Source organism: Acartia tonsa, chromosome 5 (genome assembly GCF_053477335.1).
Source record: "Acartia tonsa isolate MP-2025a chromosome 5, ASM5347733v1, whole genome shotgun sequence".
In the NCBI taxonomy this organism is placed as follows: Eukaryota; Metazoa; Arthropoda; class Copepoda; order Calanoida; family Acartiidae; genus Acartia; species Acartia tonsa.
In genome coordinates, this window is record NC_137264.1 from 36,574,876 (window position 1) to 36,597,110 (window position 22,235).

At 32.3% G+C, this 22,235-nt stretch overlaps 2 protein-coding genes across 3 annotated transcripts in view; both read right to left on the minus strand.

Annotated features, from left to right (window-relative positions):
• LOC145319421 (uncharacterized) overlaps positions 1-1,539 on the minus strand; it is a 92,030-nt gene extending 90,491 nt beyond the window's left edge. The window contains exon 1 of one of the 2 annotated variants that reach the window (XM_080161551.1): positions 1,486-1,538. The gene's annotated coding sequence lies outside the window, so the exon portion shown is untranslated. Of the gene's footprint in view, positions 1-1,485 lie in introns of both variants that reach the window. The other variant, XM_080161553.1, reaches the window with a different exon arrangement.
• A 1,774-nt stretch (positions 1,540-3,313) lies between these two features.
• The window catches only part of LOC145319415 (proton channel OtopLc-like), a 64,366-nt gene continuing 45,444 nt past the window's right edge, over positions 3,314-22,235 (minus strand). Inside the window, exons 16-30 of the mRNA XM_080161539.1 lie at positions 21,698-21,880; positions 20,416-20,528; positions 19,215-19,309; positions 18,505-18,595; positions 15,077-15,146; positions 14,569-14,674; positions 12,766-12,826; positions 11,696-11,763; positions 8,801-8,852; positions 8,015-8,077; positions 6,673-6,783; positions 6,154-6,224; positions 5,330-5,433; positions 3,509-3,590; positions 3,314-3,337 (exon numbers count right to left, since the gene is read on the minus strand). Coding sequence (XP_080017665.1) covers positions 5,367-5,433; positions 6,154-6,224; positions 6,673-6,783; positions 8,015-8,077; positions 8,801-8,852; positions 11,696-11,763; positions 12,766-12,826; positions 14,569-14,674; positions 15,077-15,146; positions 18,505-18,595; positions 19,215-19,309; positions 20,416-20,528; positions 21,698-21,880 — 1,151 coding nt within the window. The 3' untranslated portion in view covers positions 3,314-3,337; positions 3,509-3,590; positions 5,330-5,366. The remainder of the gene's footprint in view (positions 3,338-3,508; positions 3,591-5,329; positions 5,434-6,153; positions 6,225-6,672; positions 6,784-8,014; positions 8,078-8,800; positions 8,853-11,695; positions 11,764-12,765; positions 12,827-14,568; positions 14,675-15,076; positions 15,147-18,504; positions 18,596-19,214; positions 19,310-20,415; positions 20,529-21,697; positions 21,881-22,235) is intronic.

Genomic DNA, 22,235 nt, shown 5'->3' on the forward strand with positions numbered 1-22,235 from the left:
TATATGACCTGAGAAGGGCGTTTGACTGCTGCCACCAGTCGATTATGCTAAAAATTAATTGTGTTTAATATGTCAATGAGCAAAAAATTACACATTTATGATAGAACATTTTTGTATAAAACCTCATAAAAAAAGAGGCTTCTTAACATAGTTCAGGGTAAATTAAGCTAAAGGTAAATTTTGGCGTTTTTTATATTAAATTAATTCTATAATTTAATACTTAAATGTAAACATTTATCTAAAATACCTTATGACAGATTATTTTACATTATGAGATAACTTTTTTTATGAACAAGAATAAAAAATCTAGGATTTTAACAAAACAATAGTTAAAAGTACTTTTGAACAATGGAAAAGCTAAAATATAATTAATAAAATGAGTAAAATATTCCATTTCGATGCTCTAAAATGATATGACAAAAATTGTGCAAGCTTGATGATTAACAAAATAATCATATAATTGGGCTATTCATATTCATTCTGATTAAAACATTTAATAATTTTATCTACAATTTAGGGATCTTTTACAACAATACATTTTACAATTTTATGCTAAACTATTATCCATCAAAAAAGACAATTAATTAGTACTCAATAATCTTTCAGATGTTTAATAGTATTAAAAACTTTTGTAATTAGACGTCGATGAATTTAAAAGATGGTTTTTGTGTTCATTCATTCCTTCAAAATAATTTTTTTTTATTTGATTAGTTTCAGTTCTACAATGTTGATATTATATCAACAGAAACCTTTTGATACAATGTCATACCATAATTCCAAGTCTATATTATTCTTAAGGTAATGTTTACTAATTGTTTAAATACAGCCAGCTATCCATAATTAATTTGTAGACCTAAATGAACACCAATGTTAATAGTTATTTCTCGCATTGTATTATAAACAGCTTTCCGCGGATATAGAATGTACAATTTATAAGATTAAAACTAGTTTTAATCTTATGATTGTACATTTTTATATTCGTAGAAAGCTAGATATAATACAATGCTAGACATAGTTTTTGCGTATGGATGAGAATCGGTTCCTATCCACCGGATTCGAATAATAGAAAAAAAGAATATTAAAAATTTGAACTAGATATACGATTTGATGATTATTTTCTACTTTAAATTTTCACTTTCGTATTATTTATAACCATTTTTTTATCGTTGGTCTAACTTTCACAGTATTTCTGTTTTCTCAACTTTTTGGGGGGTTTTGTCACAGTTTGTGTATTTACAATTAGTCTGCATTGTTTGTTGTGATGATAAAGGTGTAAAGACAAGGTATAGAAACAATATGACTAAGCACATTCAAGGATGTCCAAGTTTGGTGGGTAAAATGATCCTTCTCTTTTATTGTTTTGTTTTAAGATAAAACATAAAGATTTTAAAGTTAGTATGTTTTTCAACCTATTTTAAAAAAATTACACTATTCTAAGACATGAAGATATATTTCGATTTTAGCAATCATTTTCAATTCATTTTGTCTCTTGTAGAAGTGAATCAAGCAATATTAGCTTGGTCGTTAAGTTAAAGAGTTAATATATAATTACTTAGATATTGCACAAGATTTTCGTCTAATTTAATAAAATGGTAATTTCAGCTGGCTTATATAACATTACCACCAACCATCCCCTTTACCCCATTCCCTCCTCTTCTTCTAGAGGAGCCCAATTACCAATAACCAATAAATGAACAGTATATTAGCAACCTAAATTGACGACAAAATTTTTCCCGTCATAATATCTATGTATTATATATCCATTGCTGAGACGCACTTATCAAAATTTTGTCTTGACAAAGCTTAACAATCATGAACGTACTGTTTCTTGGGCCTAGCCACACTTATATGCATCTAGTCTCAAATAGGCAAAATTATCAGCATCTGAGAGTAAAAAAGGGACCATTTTACCACTCCACTTGGACATCCTTGAACATATTATCATTAATTATTCTAACAATAGAAGAAATGCTCTAGAGCGAACAGGATTTTTAAAAAGACAAAAAGTTGCTTTAATAGAAAATGTAGTGGATTTTAGATTTCAAAGGTTTTGGGGTGACTGACTTTGGGGGGCTAAATAGTATGAATAATTTACAAAATTGGTCTAAACATTCATTAATGTATTTTTTTAAAGAACAAATTAATCAATAAAGATCATATCAATAAGTCTCAATATCTTTTTAATTTAAAATTTTAAATTTATTTATGCAGGAGAAGTGCGCGACTTTTGTAAACGCGCATTAAACATTTTATATTCTAGATTCTTTTGATATAGAAATTGTCAATGAAATTAATCATTTTGATCTTATTCGCCTTCAAAGATATTGAAAAAAATACTGAATACAGAGACTTTTTGACAAAATCTATTAAATTTTATCTACTATTTTGTAAATTATAAATACTGTTGTTATATAATGTGTATATGAAGTTTTAATTCTACATTGTACGAAATTTAACACGTTTTTCCTCCTGTTGCTTTTGCTGGTAGTAGAGACGAGATCTGAAATATTTGTACAATAATTGATATAGAAAACGTGGATTGGATATTGTAAGAGATTCTTGACTTTATTAACCTGATAAAATGTTTCTCCAAGCTGGCTAATATATCAATATAAACCCCCTCCCTGATCATGGAGGAAAGTAATGACCAATATCTAAGTACTTTATTAGCAATCTAAATTGATGATAAAAAATTAGCTGTCACAAAATCCAATTATTCTATATCCATTAATAGAATCAAAGGAATCGGCACAAAAATTCTAATATATAATATTTTTTTATATATTATATCTTTCCTACTCTTCAATATGTTTAGCAACACTATGCCTTTTAACAGCTTTATATATGACGCCGTTTTGGACAAGATTCGAACCCACCACCCCTTGAACAATTAATCAGCTGATTTTTACGTGAATATTGGGGGCAATGCTTAGTATTAAAGACGACCTTTTATCTGACCTCCAAATATTATTTTAGATTCACTTCTCTTATTGGCTATACCTTATTTCTGCCACCACCTAACCAATGACAAGCATATGTTCTCTTAAATCTTGATTAAATTTTATGTGCTTTTCAAGGACGGAATGGTTCTTTACAGCCATATTTATAAAACTAATATGGTCACTAGAAGAAATACTTACCTTGGGTAAGTGGATGTTTTCCATGTGAGCTGTTGCCAGCTGCATGGTGGGACATGGCGCTCAGTGAAGAGCTTGGCTGCTGTGTCGGGGATGCTTGCAGAGGTGTACATGTTATACCTGTAACATAATATTTATATATTATTACTGTATTATAGTTTACTATGTCAGGTATACTTGCAGAGGTGTACATGTTATACCTGTAACATAATATTTATATATTATTACTGTATTATAGTTTACTGTGCTTGGGGATCTATCTGTCCATTTGTCTACTATTTGTCTGTACATCTATCTTATGAACTATCTACCTATTTATATATCCAACTATCCATCTATCTATTTTCCTATCTATCTATGTATGTATATACCTGGTAGGACGACTACCAAGCCTCATGCTGGAAACCCCAAAGTCAGTGGAAGCATCCCCGCCTTCACAGCAGTTTGGCACACCTAAATTAGTAGTTTTTTCTTCAAGAATCAGTTTTAGGGCAAACATAAAATATCACACATTTAATAAATTAGTTAGGTTACGGAAATGGATATAGGACAAACGTAGATATATTGACAGAGGACAATTTGTCGTGAAATAAGCTTGCTTATATGGAACTCATTTATTAAGGTCAGTTTGTTTATCTAGTAGGAGGGGAGTGTACGGGTTAGAGGGGATGGATGTGTAAGATCATTATTTTAGCCAGCTGCCAGCACCACAAAATCAGAGTACATGAAAATCTGGTGCAACATCCAAGTAATAATATATCGATTGTTATGGATAATTTTAGATGAACTGAATTTTAGTTTCCGAAAGTGTGCGTAGCTTCCGCGTCCAATCTCAATATTTGCTACTAGCTAAAAAAGCTTCAAACTTTAAAAAAAATCAAAATTTTTAAAATTTAAATTTTTGAATATATAATGAATACATCGTTTATACATTAAATCGCTTTTCCATTAGACCAGAGTCGCTGAAAATAGGGTCTGCAATAATTGGGTTATCTGCTGTACACTTTAGGAAACTAGGGCTCGAATAGGAAATCCATTTTCAGCTGATCTAATTTTACCTTGTAGACAATACACACAGTGGGCTGGAACATGGATAATATTACCTTGCAGACAATACACACATTGGGCTGGCACAAGGATAATATTACCTTGTAGACAATACACACAGTGGGCTGGAACATGGATAATATTACCTTGTAGACAATACACACAGTGGGCTGGAACATGGATATTACCTTGTAGACAATACACACAGTGGGCTGGAACATAATATTACCTTGTAGACAATAAACACAGTGGGCTGAAACATAATATTACCTTGTAGACAATACACACAGTGGGCTGGAACATACTATTACCTTGTAGACAATACACACAGTGGGCTGGAACATAATATTACCTTGTAGACAATACACACAGTGGGCTGAAACATAATATTACCTTGTAGACAATACACACAGTGGGCTGGAACATAATATTACCTTGTAGACAATACACACAGTGGGCTGAAACATAATATTACCTTGTAGACAATACACACAGTGGGCTGGAACATAATATTACCTTGTAGACAATACACACAGTGGGCTGGAACATAATATTACCTTGTAGACAATACACACAGTGGGCTGGAACATAATATTACCTTGTAGACAATAAACACAGTGGGCTGAAACATAATATTACCTTGTAGACAATACACACAGTGGGCTGGAACATAATATTACCTTGTAGACAATACACACAGTGGGCTGGAACATAATATTACCTTGTAGACAATACACACAGTGGGCTGGAACATAATATTACCTTGTAGACAATACACACAGTGGGCTGGAACATAATATTACCTTGGAGACAATACACACAGTGGGCTGGAACATGGAATTTTCCTTGTAGACAATACACACAGTGGGCTAGAACATAATATTACTTTGTAGATAATACACACAGTGGGCTGGAACATGGATAATATTACCTTGTAGACAATACACACAGTGGGCTGGAACATTGATATTACCTTGTAGACAAAACACACAGTAAGCTGGAACATAATATTACCTTGTAGACAATACACACAGTGGGCTGGAACATGGATAATATTATCTTGTAGACAATAAAACAGTGGGCTGGAACATGGATAATATAACCTTGTAGACAATACACACAGTGGGCTGGAACATGGATATTACCTTGTAGACAATACACACAGTGGGCTGGAACAAGCTCTCAATCAATTAATTTTGTTTTGTACGAATTCTTCCAGATTTCAGCCAGAGCTACTGTGCTCAAAAATCTATACAAAAAATATTTTGTAATTCTTAAAAATTTAAGCAAATATACTTTCTCGTATTCATTCGACACCGATAAATATCCAATGGATCAGAACCGGTTTTCATCCATACGAAAAAACTATGTCTAGCATCGTATTATGTATTACATCAAATTTTCTACCAATATAAAAATGTACAATTATAAGATTAAAACCAGTTTTTTTTCAGCCTGATCCTTCGGGTTTTCGGGACTAAATACTGGTTTTAATCTTATAATTGTACATTTTATATCAACGGAAAGCTGTGTTTTAATACAATGCGAGAAATAACTATTCTTTTATATCTTATATACCGATTTATGAAATGACAACGACTATAAATTGCAGGTTTTATTTGATTGACCTAAGTACGAGTTTATATTTAGTAGTTTGTATTGCGCGCAATTTTACAACAAATTATCTAAAATGTGGTTTTAGGCTATTTTATTTATAGATTTAAGTTTTGTGATTCTTTAGGGCTATTTTTCTGCCTCCTCCATCCTACAACTTCTAATACAGAGACCCTATAGGCTAGGGGCGAAGCAACTAGTAAAACATAAAGAAAAACATTTTTGAGGAATGGAGCCAAAAAGTAGGTATAATTTATTAATCATGTAAGCATTAACATCAGACTAACCGCGACTGGGCCGATCTTAAATTCTTAGAGTAGCTTTTCTATGAAGCTAACTTTTTATATTATAATACCTGAAAAAAATGCAAAGTGGCAGAGCTAGCTTCTGTATTATTACCCACGGTTGATATCCAAAGAATTCAATCTAAACACAGAAAAAAATATTTTTGATCTAGTTTGTAATCTATGTGTTCTATAAATATTAGATTATCTGAATATTGTATATACTGTAAGTTGTTTTGAATTAGAATTTAACCAAGTCTATAAGCCCTCAAAATTTTGTAGCATTAAAGTTTCGAAAATAAGCAAAATCTAAATGATTTATTCCTGTGTATTTTAAATGGCTTTATTTCATTTTTAACAGCATGTCTACTCTGCAAAAATGTCGACTAAGCCCACTTTTAATTGATTCATAATTATAAGCTGCAAAAATAGTGTCAATGTTTTTATTCGACCATAAAAAATTTCATTTAAGCATTAAATTAACATAAATAATGATATTTTTAGATTAAATCTAAAATACAGAATGTCGGTAATTTGTCAGTCAAGACGACTTTTATTCAATGTCATAATGTGGACATTACTGTGTGTACCTGAACAGGTGATTCCTCAACCTTCTGGACCTCGAATGTGTAGATGACCCAGATGGCCAGGTTGCAGATCATCAGGAAGGTCACCACCTGCCTCCCGGGCTTAGAACGGTCCTGAAATAATTGGAACTCGCATAATATGGAATAAATTTGTTGGGGATAATAAAGGTGTTTCCAGTATGGCCATGAAACCGATTAAGATACGCTGTATTAGAACAGGATCTGAGCCATACTGAAAAATAATCGTATCGTATTATGCAATATTTTCGTAAATATAAAGAAACCATCAGGGCCGACAACACTGGAATTAATCTAATAGTTTTTCATGCTGTCTATAATAAAACACGATACATAACTATTCTTCAACAATAAAAACCAACAATCTATTTATTTTAAATAGCAGCCAAGAAAGTCATAGTCCCTTGCAGTGTTACAGATGAACGGACATATAATTTTAATCATAGAGCACATTCGCTACTACACTGGCTTCAAAAAAGTAGTGTATATATAATACTTTTTGGCAGGGCTCGGCAGCAGCACATAAGAACAAAATTTTTCCGAAAAGATGGATTGTCTTTTTAGAAATAGGTTAAGAACAGCTTCTACCTACAACGAAATTAATTCGATAAAAAAACTTTACATGATTTTAAGCAAAATTGAGGATTAACACTTATGTAATGACCTTTTTATCTGCCACCCAAATAATGTTTTATAAATTACTTCGCTATACATTATTTCTGGATTTAAATTTTTTTGAAATGACGATTCATTGAGGCTTACACGCGGATGCCAAGCCCTGTTTTTTTTTTTTTGGCTGCACAGTACATTATTGGATTATAGTAAACTGTTTTGCACATGAAATATGGCAGAATAAAAGCAACAAATATCTCTTAGATCATATTTCTTGCTTTTTGGAACATAAATTTTCTTTTAAATACATATATGTGTCATGATATACAGCAAGGACATATATAAGTCATAAGATGGAAAGAAAATTCAGTGCTTTCACACAGAGTGCATATCGTTCTCAGGATCCCCCCTCCACCATTACTTTTGAAATAAATTAAAAATGAAGGAGGGGGGGGGGGGGAAGCCGAGGGGTCCCATGCCGCCTAACCACATCGAGAGGGCCTTACCCTGCGAAACCTATACCTACTGTGTGCTAACCCGGCGGGGCTACCCTATGCCCAACATAACAAAACCTAATCTGAAATAATGTAAAAAAACCACAAACGAAAAACTAACCTCCCCTCTTATTTCCAATTTAATACATCTAAAATGAAGAAGGGGTTTCAGTGCTCAACAATGTACTTTGAGTGAAAGCGTCTAAAATCTTTGCTAGTACCTGATCCGCTGTACAAATTCTTCTTCTTGACACATCTTGGATAAATAAGATTTGTATCACAACCTAAAATAGAATAATTATTTATCGCATCGTTTTAAAGTCAGTTTTCCGCAGATATTAAACAAATTGTAAGATTAAAACTAGTGCTGAATCTTTAAATGTTTAGCCGTAGTCTTGGTTGTAGTGGTAACCGTAGCCGTAGCTGTCGCCGCTGCCACTATGGATGAGAAGCGATTCTACTCCACCGGATATTAATCGGTTTAGAAGCCATACTGGAAAATAATTTAGAATTACGGGTGACCAGCCACCAAGTTGACTGAGAATGTATGCAAAGGACAAATCACAACTAAAATACTGCTTATCTTCTACAAGTTAGATATTTGATATTAAATATAATAGAACAATTTAAAATAAACATTTTTTAATGCTTTCAAACTCAAGCAAAATCCATTTGAACAAAATATGTACATGTTGCACAAATTTGATCCCTGAAATCTCCTGTCTTAAAAAAAACCGATTAATCGTTACAATGTGTGTCAATAGATATTAGACAGATAAATAGATATGTAAATGAAAATGTGAGATTTAGAATAGATAGATAATAGCAATAAAGATGGACAAACTGGAAAGAAAGAACGATAGACCTACATAAAGATAGAAAGATATATTAATACATTATACAGAAAATATCTGTTAAAAAAGTAACTAAGTTTAGATTTATAAATGAGATAGGTAGATATAGAACAGATAGATAGATACAGAACAAATAGATAGATAGATATATACCTGAACAATTGAGATGATTCCTGTGACCATAACAACAAGATTTGGCAGCCTCCTACAAGAAACAAGGACAATTACTTTAAATAAGAGCAAAGCTTTACATATACTTTTTACGTAACTATTACACAAGGGTATATGGCGTTTCTACAACCGGCAGAAATACAGCTAGATGTTTTTTTTTCTCAAAATGAAAAAAATCTCTATTAAAAATACAGTCATACTTTTAGCAACTGCCACAAATATATCATTATGCAACACTAGCATTTTACATACAAAATTGTCAATTATACATCTATTTCTTCTATGAATCAAAATGTAGAGGATATATTTATGACATATTGAAAGTTTTAGATGTAAAGAAAAAAAAACATCCATTTATATATTTCTGTCGGTTATAGAAAAGGCAACGCAATAAAATTGTACACAGACACGCAGAAAACAATACAATTGGCCTTAAATATATTGTTTTTGGCAGGTTCAAAAGAAAAAGGACTTTTAAACTAACATACACAGACAAATATTAAGGTGTTCTAAGACTAGCTTTGCTCAAATTAATATTTATTAGCTTTTAATACATTTACATACAAACATATGTTTTTTTGCCAAAAAACATAAATTTTTTTTGTAGACATACCAAAACTATACTATAATACTGAATACTGAGTAGCCTAACTATAGTGATACTACTCTATAATTATATCTATACCTATAGTCTCCTAGACATCCAGCTATAATACTGAATACTGAGTAGCCTAACTATAGTGATACTACTCTATAATTATATTTATACCTAGTCTCCTAGACATCCAGTTATAACACTGAAAACTGAGTAGCCTAACTATAGTGATACTACTCTATAATTATATTTTTACCTATAGTCTCCTAGACATCCAGCTACAACACTGAAAACTGAGTAGCCTAACTATAGTGATACTACTCTATAATTATATTTATACCTAGTCTCCTAGACATCCAGCTATAATACTGAATACTGAGTGTCCGAACTATAGTGATACTACTCTATAATTATATTTATACCTATAGTCTCCTAGACATCCAGCTATAATACTGAATACTGAGTAGCCTAACTATAGTGATACTACTCTATAATTATATTTATACCTAGTCTCCTAGACATCCAGTTATAACACTGAATACTGAGTGTCCGAACTATAGTGATACTACTCTATAATTATATTTATACCTATAGTCTCCTAGACATCCAGCTATAACACTGAATACTGAGTATCCTAACTATAGTGATACTACTCTATAATTATATTTATACCTATAGTCTCCTAGACATCCAGCTATAACACTGAATACTGAGTGTCCGAACTATAGTGATACTACTCTATAATTATATTTATACCTAGTCTCCTAGACATCCAGCTATAACACTGAATACTGAGTAGCCTAACTATAGTGATACTACTCTATAATTATATTTATACCTATAGTCTCCAAGACATCCAGCTATAATACTGAATACTGAGTAGCCTAACTATAGTGATACTACTCTATAATTATATTTATACCTATAGTCTCCTAGACATCCAGCTATGATACTGACATAGGCGTCCAAGGGGGGGGGGTAATGGGCCATTTGGCACCCCCAAAATTTTGTGAACAATACCCCCCCCAAAAAAAAATTACCCCTACCTTGGGGGTGCCGTAGGCACCCCCAACGATTTTGGGGGGGGTATTTACCCCCCCCAAACGATTTTGGGGGGGGTAATTACCCCCCCCAAAATAAATGTTCTTTAAAAAAAAATTTTGGGGGGGGGTATTTACCCCCCCCAAATTGAATGTTCTTAAAAAAAAAATTTTACTGTCCAACCAGTTAAAACAGTTCTTAACCATGATAACAAAAAATTTAATAGTTTGATCATGTTTTATTTGCTTGGGCCTTTATAAGGGCTAAAACCATCCCGGGGATCTATGATGTAATTGTAAAGCACTGAAGATTCCATAAAATAGATACCTAACTAAATTAAATATTTCATTAAATAATGAAAAAGAATTTCTATAGGCGATTTCTTTTGGGAGGATGTCAGGGTGTCTCAAAACTAGTTATAAAACTTACCAGGACCTATAAGACGCTTCACTTTAAAGTAAAATCATATTGGTTCATTGGTTAGTGAGTTAATTATTGTATTTTTATGTTCTAAAGAATGAGATACTACTATATATTTGAATAGTAGTGGCGCCCTTAGCATCTAAGAACTCGTGTTTTCTAAAGGGTAAAAGGGAGGAGAAAAATAGCCTAAAACCACTCAAAGGATTGACCTATAATAGTGTGGAACCATCATGGGATCTATGTGAAGCTTTCCTAAAAAGGAGAACTCAGTATTAAAAGTAATGAAATCTGAAGCTATAGTCAAATAAACCTTACTTACTACTTTATGTTACAAGATAGTACTTATTATTAACTTAATAGATTAGGTAGGTGCTTTTTTTACATAATTAAATTACCCCCCCCAAAAATTTTACCCCCGGGGTAAATTAGTTTGGGGGGGGTAATTACCCCCCCCCAACAGATTTGGGGGGAGTATTTACCCCCCCCCAACATACTTTAGGGGGGGTAATTACCCCCCCCAATCAAATTTTACCCCCGGGGTAAAAATTTTGGGGGGGGTAAAAAAAAATTTCGGCGCGCTTCGCGCGCCATTTTACCCCCCCCAAACACGAATTACCCCCCCCCCTAAAATTTTTTACCCCCCCCAAAAAAAAAAGCTTGGACGCCCCTGGATACTGAATACTGAGTAGCCTAACTATAGTGATATTACTCTATAATTATATTTATACCTATAGTCTCCTAGACATCCAGCTATATTACTGAATACTGAGTAGCCTAACTATAGTGATACTACTCTATAATTATATTATTATTCATACCTGTAGTCTCCTAGACATCCAGCTATAATACTGAATACTGAGTATCCGAACACACCCAAAGATCCAATCTGAAAAAATATAAATTTTAGTGGTCTTTTTTTAGGTGAATCTTTCAAACGATTTTTTGGACTGTTTGAACATTAGAGGTAATACCCCAATGAATCTAACCAGGCGCGTGCCCAGGATTTTGTTCAAGGGGTTTTGTAAAGCAAACTAAATTATTATGTTAAATATGGGGTTGTTGAAGGTGGTTTAATGCCCCTATTTCAAATGCAAATGTATACACAAGTTAGAGACCTTAAACTAAAGAAAAAAGAAAAATAACCTTGAAAGTACATGAACTAAAATGCACTGAAGCAAAAAAGAATTGTTGCACCATTCGATTCAAGGTAATTTAGTAAAAGGAGCTGTAATCAGGTTCAGGGGCATACATTCAGGTGTATCAATGTGTTGGGTTACAATTTCGGTGATATTTTTTTCTATATAAATTTAATTTAAAAAACATGTTATCAGAAAGGGAGTGTACATTGGAAAATAAATCTTAATGATACCCAGTGTTTCATAAACCTGTTCTCACATTGGTGAGCTAGGCTGCATTAATACTGTAGACGTAATGATTTATTAAATAGTAGTTTCGCAGGTAAGCAAGTTTGAATGAAATAGATTAAAAGAGGGGTAAATGCATTAGCTGCTAATCATTGCACCTAGTATATATATTTGCCAAGTTATTTTTACCAACTTAGCTACTCTACAATTAGACTGTTAGAATGTCCTTTCGTCCCTGCCTCCCTGCTTTCAAGATTGTACTTTATTGCTGCAAGAATCCTCAAGCAGAATTTGAAATCTATCTAATTTGAATCTATTTTAACCTGCTCAAATAAACATGAAAGATTTTTTAAAAGAGGGTAATTTTAATTCGAAAAAAAAATATTTCAACTTCAAAAACCTTTTTTTCTATTAGGTAAAATAAGGAGGAATATAATCCTCCCTCCCCCCGTCCCCTTCTTGGAAGACTTTGGGACAGAATTACCCTCAATGTAGAAAAGCTTCGATTACAAAAAAAAACTTACTTTAAGTAGAACATCAGTAAGAACTGGTGGATTTTCTCCATGAAACTTCATGTTAGTTATCCTGCAAAAAAATTACATTAATATTTTCAAGAAAAAAATAGTATATTTCATTAGCGAAGCTACTCAATAGTTCAATTTTTCTGTCAGTCCGTCCGTAACGCTGTGCAAGAAATATGATTTTCTTGAATTTTATTTAAGATAGACAGCTGAAATTTTTATGATGATTCCCTATACCAATGAGCATAATTTTGTAGTCTTTCTTTCGTTGAAGCTTAAAAAGGCAAGATACTTTTTTTATAACTGTTTCTAAATTTTATTAAATTTTTAAAAATATAAATTATTTGGGTACACCTATCTAAATCTAGGTGTACCTATTACTTGAATACGTAAAGCGACATGTATCTACCTAAATAACCTATCTTGTAAGATAGATAAGTAGTATGGATTATTTCAATATATATATTGTATATATCCTTGATATTACTTATATGTGTGTTATTAATATTGGTTTGAGAGGCTTGAACAGTATATATGGAATAGACTGGCTTAAAAAAAGAATACATGTTTTTTTTATTCAAAGCTTGTTAACTAAATATTTTAGTAAAACTATTCTTATATATAATTTTAAAATTACAAACGCTATGCTAAAGTCAGGAAATTTTATGTCTATTGAGATCTGTTCAGTAAAAGTAGAGATCTATGCTATCATATGCTTTATTGGGACAACCCCAGGGGACAACCTAATATAGAAGTGTACAATGTTATGTGCTGAATCCTATAATATACATATATATAAATATACAAGATATATTTATGAACTAAATATAGTGAGTGGGATACGTTTATGTTACACAGCAAAAAAGAAAAAAAAGGAAGCTATAACAATAATTAACATACAAAGATACGTTTGTTTAGATTTATTGGTGTTTTACCTAAAATGCCTATAGATCAAGGGAACCCCTCAAATTAATTTTATAAATAATAAATAATAATAATAGAGGATGGGGGGAGAGAATTTTCTATCAATGCATAACACCTGCAGGGCCTATACTAGCGATATTCTTATCCTGCAGGGCTACCCACTATCAAAGATAACCTAATCTAACATAACCCAGAGCAATAAACAAAATAAATTAAAATCTACGCCTCCCTTTATTTTCAATTTAAGAGTTGGTGGGGTGTTTTCTAAGCTCGACAATGCACTTTGAGCTGAAACTGCCGATACATATCAATCAATGTTTTTAGATTTTTTTTTAGAAATTGTTGGCATAAAAAAGTTAGGAAAAACTTCCGAACAGTTCCTTCTTAGAATAAAATGCGGAAAATGTATCTTTAATGTATTTTAAGTTGTTATAAGTAACTTTAAGGCTATTTTTTAGGTCATGAATGATAAGAAAAGGGATTTATTTCTCAGCATATTACTATATATAAAACTATTTTTTTAAAGCTGTTTACTTTATTAACTGTTGTCACATTGTAAAAACTCTAATATTGAAGATGGAACTTATTATACTGGCTTGACCAAAACCATAACTAAACAAACACATAGAAAATCTTATTCTTTAAAGTAGTAGGTTGTATGTGTGTGTTAATGAATTTTCAAGATAGTTTAGTAATGGTCAAGGAAAGAATTTAGGCTATTGAGATAGACAACAATAACAAGCTAAAGTTTAAATCAAAATAATATTATATTGCTTATCTAACAAAACGTATTTTTTTAAATCACGAAACCTTACAGAATGAATTTCTATGTATATGTATTATTTCGGATGGCTTATGTCAGCTAGAAACACTAATACATACCTACAGAATCCTAGGAGTATGGCTAGTAATGATAGTATCATAATGAACGCATGGCTTATGTCGGCTAGGAACACCGCCAATTGTGATACTGCTGCTTCGTCATGATCTAAACATATACAATTTTATTTCGGAATGCGCGAAGCGAATAGAAAATGTTACATCCTGATTTGAGACTCTTCTAAATATTAAAATTTCGGGTATTTTTGCCAGGTATTTTATTAAACTAGTCCCCAAAGTCTTATAATAACGTTTTCTTATTCGTTGGCTAAAAAAAACTCGGGGACTTTTATTGAATTTTGATTGGTTGGTTCATAAAGTTGTGTGTCCAAACGTTTCAACCACCAATTGTAATCTACAGAAGGGGTAACTATGTGCATAATCATTGGGGGTTTTACATCAATGTACCGGTCATTGTCTTGTTCCTTTAGATCCCTGTTTATAGGTATTTCTTTAACAAATCAATTAAATATTATTGGATTAGATGGAAAGCTATGATATAATAACTTACCAATTAGCACAAAGAATAGAATGAGACATATCAGAGATGCAACCAGAACCAACAGACCAAAGAACAATCCCTAAATATTAATAATATTAGCACATACAAAATAATAAGATATATATATATATATATATATATATATATATAACCAACATACATATAAAAAAATATTCCCTAAATGTCCTATCATATATCCTAGTAGAAAGTTTTTTTTTTGTCAGAAGTTTAAGATTTTGATGACTACTAAACTGATTTTTTTCTTCATTTAGGGTAAGCTTCACACAGGTCCCATGAAGGGTTTTGGTATTGTTTTAGGCTATATTTCAGTTCTCTCACTGCGCCTTCGAATATAGAGCCCCTTTATGCAAGGGGTGCAGCCGCTAGTATTTTTATGAAGGAACAAAATAAAAATTTATCACTTCTACATGTGTCTAGAGTAAATTTACTCCAAATTATCTAAAAATTTTCCTCAATTCTTATTTAAAGTAAAGTTTATCGGACAAAATATGTATGGGTTAAGTTTGATTATATGTTTAACCCAGTGTTTTAACAAAACTACTTCAAAATTATTTTATTTCAAAAGCAAAAACGTTTACACTTATTGAAGTGGGGAGGGGGGGGGGGGGAGGTGGCCTAACTGTATTCTATAACTAGGCAGTTTAGGCTAACCGTTACAACGTCATAGTAAACTAAATATAATAGTGAACAAATTTCTTGTTTATTGGCAGACTTATTTGAATAAGGATTGTCAATTGGGGCTACAAGTTTTAGGAGACGGTAATCCCTTTTTTAATCCCATTTCCTCTCAAACATAATTGGGTTTAAACTATCAGTGCACTGTCCAAACTTTTCAAGCAATAACTTTTCAGTCTAAAGAAGGAGTAATTTTGTTTATCATCATAAGGGACTAACATTAAATTATCCCTATTGTCTCGTGCCTTAAGATCCCTGATAAAAAGGGAAGTTTTGGATCATGGAAAGAAAACAAAGTAGAGATTTCGTCGTATTTTCCTTTTTTATTGCCACTGTGGGGCAATCCATTTACCTAACCTAAAATAACTTATTAAATGCTACTGTGTTTTCTAGGTTTTCTTTCCATGATCCGAATTTTTTCATCTGAATTGCATGGTTACTAGAATGTATTGTTGACACAGTGCCAAACTATATTGTGTCTAGAACCAGGGACAAGCGAGGCAAAACATGACAATTTAAAATTTATATAATCTTTAAAAATTTTGGTCTATCTGTAGTTAACACACAATTAAAGAAAAACCAATATTTTTTCTTATTAACTCTGCATTAATGATAATTGTTTGAAATAAGTATAAAAAGTATTTAATGAGATAAAACATTTAAAAAATCCTTAAGTCTGTTGAAAAATTATGCCTTTATCAATATCATGCTTTTTTTATTTCTTTTTCTGATTTAAGTTAAAAATGTTATATTTCTTGTCCCTTATCTTAAGTCTGGACTTTGTGAAGAATAGAGATAATCTAGAGACATACTCTCTAAATCAGCCAATAAGAGAAAAGTCGAGGTACATTCTAGACATGTCATTAGTTCAAACATTTTACAAATTTTGGTACGTCAGGGCATAATTTCCTTTCGTTCGCAAAATGAGTCAGCTATAAATAGTGCATTTCTTGAGATAAAACTTTTCTTGGGTAATTATATCATGTAAACAATTTTATTTCCTAGTAAAGAGTGAAGCACATGTCAAAAGCTATATATAGTAAGTGGGCTATAAAAAGTTAAATAATAGCTGGATAAAGTTTCGTCTCTTGTATAACTTAAATAAAAAAAGTAAACAAAGGCGTAGGTCTTCTATTGAATCTCTTTTTAAGTTGATGAATTTTGGGGTCAGATAGACCATCTGGATATACTATATCTATTATGTGAAGTATGATGGTAGGACAAGTATGTTTCTTTACTCTTCACAAATAGCACAACTTCATAACAAACAACAAAACAGTAAAATTTAAATATTAAAAAAATGTTATCCTCCTGAATTAGAACATAAAATTGAAAAAATTGAATTGTCAGTCTGTTTATCTGAAACATTAAGGTCTCAGTCACAGCTTAACCAAACGGGCTTTGACCTTCGGGAAATATTATTTCAGTGTTCAAGTCTTCTTTCCTTAAGGGTTGGGACATCCCCCTCCCTAATAATTTTATTTCGCGTCTCTAAAATGAAGAAGGAAATGACCATATACTGTTTTACTTGAGTTGAAGCCACTCTTCTTTACATAAAGTGCTTATATAATGACTTACTAATAGTGACTTTTATACATTAGTTTTTTTTTAACAGTAGGAATATAATTATCGTTAAACAGAAAGAAATAAATTTGTCCATTAGTAACAAAAAAAGTTCTAAATATTTTAAAGAAAAGAAGGTAATTTTGCAAATATTGTCAAAAACCAAAGAGATATTTAAAATCTGTGAATAAAACTTTTTTTTTAGAAAATAATTGAAGTAGCTTATTGTGCCTAATAAAAATACAATGATAGTCCAGTATACAGACCAATGTTAATAATGGTAAAATGTATACTGACCTATCGTTTGTCATTTGTTTAGGAGGACGTCATTTTTTATCAGTCACAATAAGCTGCTTCCAAAATATTTGTATTGTGAGAGCACCCAGACTTGAGACTTATCCAATTACGGGGTAAACCAACCACATCATAAATATCAAACTTTTACATTCAACAAACTAAATATATTTTACTGAAACCAAGGCTTGAAAGTAAAACCTTTCAAGTATTTATATTTCTTTTAGGATTTAAAGCAAAGCTTTTCTGTGAGTAAGCCTGTTGATTTTTAAGATTAAGTAAAAACATAGGCGTGACCCACTGTAAAAGTAAGGTGGTAGATTTTCATCTCTAAATGTCTAACCACCTTAAAGGGGTCTACACCCTCTAAAACATAAATGTGAGGTGTCCAAAACAATTACCATTCAAAGATCACTTTTTTGACAATTGAGTAGGCTGATTTTTGAAGTGTGTACAAAATAAAATAACACCCAATTTTTTGTCTGTATTACACGTACCCCCATTAAGCATAAAGCGCAAATATAGTTTTCTAGAGGTAAGAACTTAACAAAAATTACTTTTCCAACTCTAAGACAGTAAACTGTTAAGTATACGCAAATACTTAAAAGTGATTTGAGTCCCAAAGCCATGACAAACTAAATTTAGAAAGACATAAATACCCCTAGTCGTTTAAAGCTAAACTAAAATTACCTTGCTAACCCCTATATAGTCATAGAAAGTTTAATCAGTTTAAAAATCAAGTTGTCAAACTCAACTGATTTCTTACCTTCTCCTACAAAGAAAGTTATACATTAAATATATAGTATATACCTTTCTCTCTTTTAATGTATTAATTCAAAAATGATGTAAAGGCCTCTAGCGGATAAAAATGAAACTAAAATGACCTTGCTAGCTCCGACACAGTCCACTCTTGTGTAGGTAATCATTTTTCTTGACGTCACACTCACTCTATCAAGCTCTTCATCCCCAACATATCTAGAATTTAAAAAAAATTATTATTGTTAATTAATTAGGTATTTCTAATTAAAAATTTGCCTAAGAAAACAAAAATTCTATTTCATTTTTAAATGTTGTGATTATAGCTCAAAACCACGTTGTATCTAATTCAGACACATTGGATTTCTTGTAAGAGTTATAAGCCCTTATTCATAAAACACCATAATTAACTCTATACCTAATAAACTAATGTTATGTGATTTATCCATTAACGACCTAGAAGGACTGGGATTTTTTCCAACTCTGTGACACATGGACAAGAAGGACAATACATATCAGCTTTAAATGACAGGAATTACTGACCTACCTGGGATTTTTTTCCATTTCTGCTCAACATACCCATAAGAACTGTACATACCTGGGATTTTTTCCAACTCTGCTCCACATGAATAGTTTGACTGTACATACCTGGGATTTTTTTCCAACTCTGCTCCGCATAACCCAAAGGACTGTACATACCTGCTCAACATGACCTGAAGGACTGTGCAGTGTACATATCTAGGATTTTTTTCAACTCTGCTCCACATGACCAAAAGGGCTGTATATACCTGGGATTTTTTCCAACACTACTCCACATGGCTAGAAGTACTGTACATACCTGGGATTTTTTCCAACTCTGCTCCACATGACCAGAAGAACTGCAGCACCGATTAAACTAAACTCTATCACAAATGGATAGAGGAAAGGGGAGGCCTGAAAAAAAAAACTTTATTAGTTTTTCAGAAAACTTTACCGTCCTTTTGAATTGAGAAGAAAAACTTAGCCCACCTTTTATTCACAAATGGTCGACAAAATATTAAATTATTCAACTAAAATATGTCAAAAATTAAATAAATAATATTTTAACTACTGTTTTAAGAAACTTTGAGACAAAGCATAAATTAAAGAAACCATTTTTTTAGATGAAAATATAACGGTAAAACCTTTTTTTTTCCAAGAGGAGTAAAAACATTTTTGTACATAATTGTGTTATAAGTTTTCATTAAAAATCTGTCATATCCAATAAAATGCTATCAATATGAACGTCATGAAAATTCTGAGAATTATAAATGATCATTCATCCACTTAAACAAGTACAATGCTGTCTACATGTAGCGCAGCAAGATCAATTTGAATTTATTCTATGTTTTAGGCTATTATACTTTTAGTTATTAAAAACACATGAAATTATTTATGCACCCCCCCCCCCCCCCGCCCCATGTAGTTAATATTGGTGGGTTATTTCCCCACTCTTTCTTAAGAACCTTTCTAAAAACAAAGCCATCCGTGTGATAAACTAAAATCCGCTAGAATCAATTTCTAATATAAAAATCTTTCAGTTTGTACATAAAAAGTGCATTTAATATTGACGTTTCAAAATTCAATTCATCTTTTAAGTTTACTTCAAAAGAGCACTTAAATTTTATGAAAAAAAAGATATAATCTTAAAATACATAAACTAAAGTGGCAGAATGTAAGGCAGTTCTGGACCAAATGGACTACTATTATCAAGAAATATTTATATTGATCTTTTTTAGGTATTAGGCTGTTTTGCGAGTGGTTAGGTCAACCTTTAAATTCAAGTGTTGAATCCTAAATACTCAAGTAGCTGTATGTGTATCTCTTATGCGTCAGCCCATCATGACCATTGAAGAAAATACTCTACTCAAGGGTATACAATTATCCTTGTAGTGTTTTAGGAAGGATTTAAGCTATTTTATAACTTAAATGTTTATTTTCAAACATTCAATATTTGTTTTCTTAGTGCTGAATTTATCTACATTTTAATATTATCATCCTTGTTTTCATTTATAGGATACCTTATTTACAATTTCGCCCATGAGGTCAATGCGTCCACACGTGAAGTTGTCAAATTTCTCGCTAGAGTGTCCAATATCTTGTAAAACTCCTCCGCGTCCGAACCCAAGTCCATCTAAAATAAACAATGGTAGCTGTCTATAGTGCCCTAGCAAAATAGGGATAGATGTCAACACTTTTAAAGTGCATATGCTATTGACGTCATAAAATACCCAATACCCAATCTTTTTTTCCGGGGAGTTTCTTTCCCCCTTTCCTTTCATCTTTCCCTCTACTATGACGTCAAAAGTACACGTACTCCAAACGCAGTAACATCTATCCCAATTTTTCTAGGGCACTATAGACAGTTACCAAACAATATTAATCTATCAATTTAGATTGTAGATGCTTTCACACAAATTTTCTGTTAAGCACTGGTAACACCCCATTCCTCCCCTATCTTTAAAATAGATTGAAAATAGGAGGTGGGGGAGGAGGGGGGTTGGGGGATAGTTTTTGTTATCTGATTCCAAACTCCTTCGGGGAGCCCAAACCTAAACTAATAACAAACGAAACTACAAAAAAGAGAGAGAGATAGATAGATAGATAGATAGATAGAGAGAGAGAGAGAGAGACAGAGAGAGAGACAGAGAGAGAGAGAGACAGAGAGAGAGAGAGACAGAGACAGAGAGAGAGAGACACACACACAGAGAGAGAGACGAGAGACAGAGATAGATTTATAGACAGATAGATAGATAGGAGAGATATGGAGATAGATAGAGAGAGAGAGCGAAACAGATAGATTAAGAAAGATACAGAGAGAGAGAGAGAGAGAGAGAGAGAGAGAGAGAGAGAGAGAGAGAGAGAGAGAGAGAGAGAGAGAGAGAGAGAGAGAGAGAGAGAGAGAGAGAGAGAGAGAGAGAGAGAGAGAGGGAGTATCCTTTCATCTGAGCTTCAAAGGTATTTAACTCGAGTATTAAAATCAAAATTAAATCAAATATTAACCGTTACATAATTATGTAATCGTTGCATTCTAATTCTAACAAGTATACTTCTATACATAAATAGCGAAGTAAAAGGAGTGTGATCTAATGTTTTACTTTAGCATTACATAATTTCGACATCCAGGTTATTTTTAGACCTTTCATTAACCTAAAGCTAAAACATAAGCTAAAATAATACTTTTTTCAACAAGTTTGTGTACAGTCCATATGCAATATGGGGAAAATCACCGACTCATAAATATCTACCAGGAAAGGATTAAATTGGGAGGGTTAAATTAGTTTACCCTCCCTAATATTATACCTGTGTGCAGTGAGCCGCCTGGCCGTGACATATTATAATGCGGCATGTTGTTGTATCCAGTGGGGGGTCGTTGTCCGGGGTACATGGGATCATAGCCCGCCCCGCCGGGATACACCGGGTTGTAGCCAGGATTGAAGGGCGGCGGAGCTCGGGTGGTGCTCATCATGTCTCTGTCTGGCGGTCCTGAAAATAAAGATGTTAAAATTACAATTTAAAAAAAAACGGTAAAGGGGAAAGGCAACCTCCCTGTTTTTAATTTTATTATCATACCCCTGACACAACAGCAGTAGGAACAATTTTTAACAATATATGATGTAGATTAAAGAAATACAGGAATACATAATCAGAGCTATATGATAATACGCCTAACTCTTCTATCATAATAATATCCCAATATCTTTTTTATCCTTCCTTCAGTGTGCATTCACGACCGCACGTCAAATAGCATATTATTAAACTGCAAAAACCGTCTAAATCAACTTACTATTATCTTAAACACCCCATCTAATTTATCAGCTATTGCTTCTTGGCTCAGCTA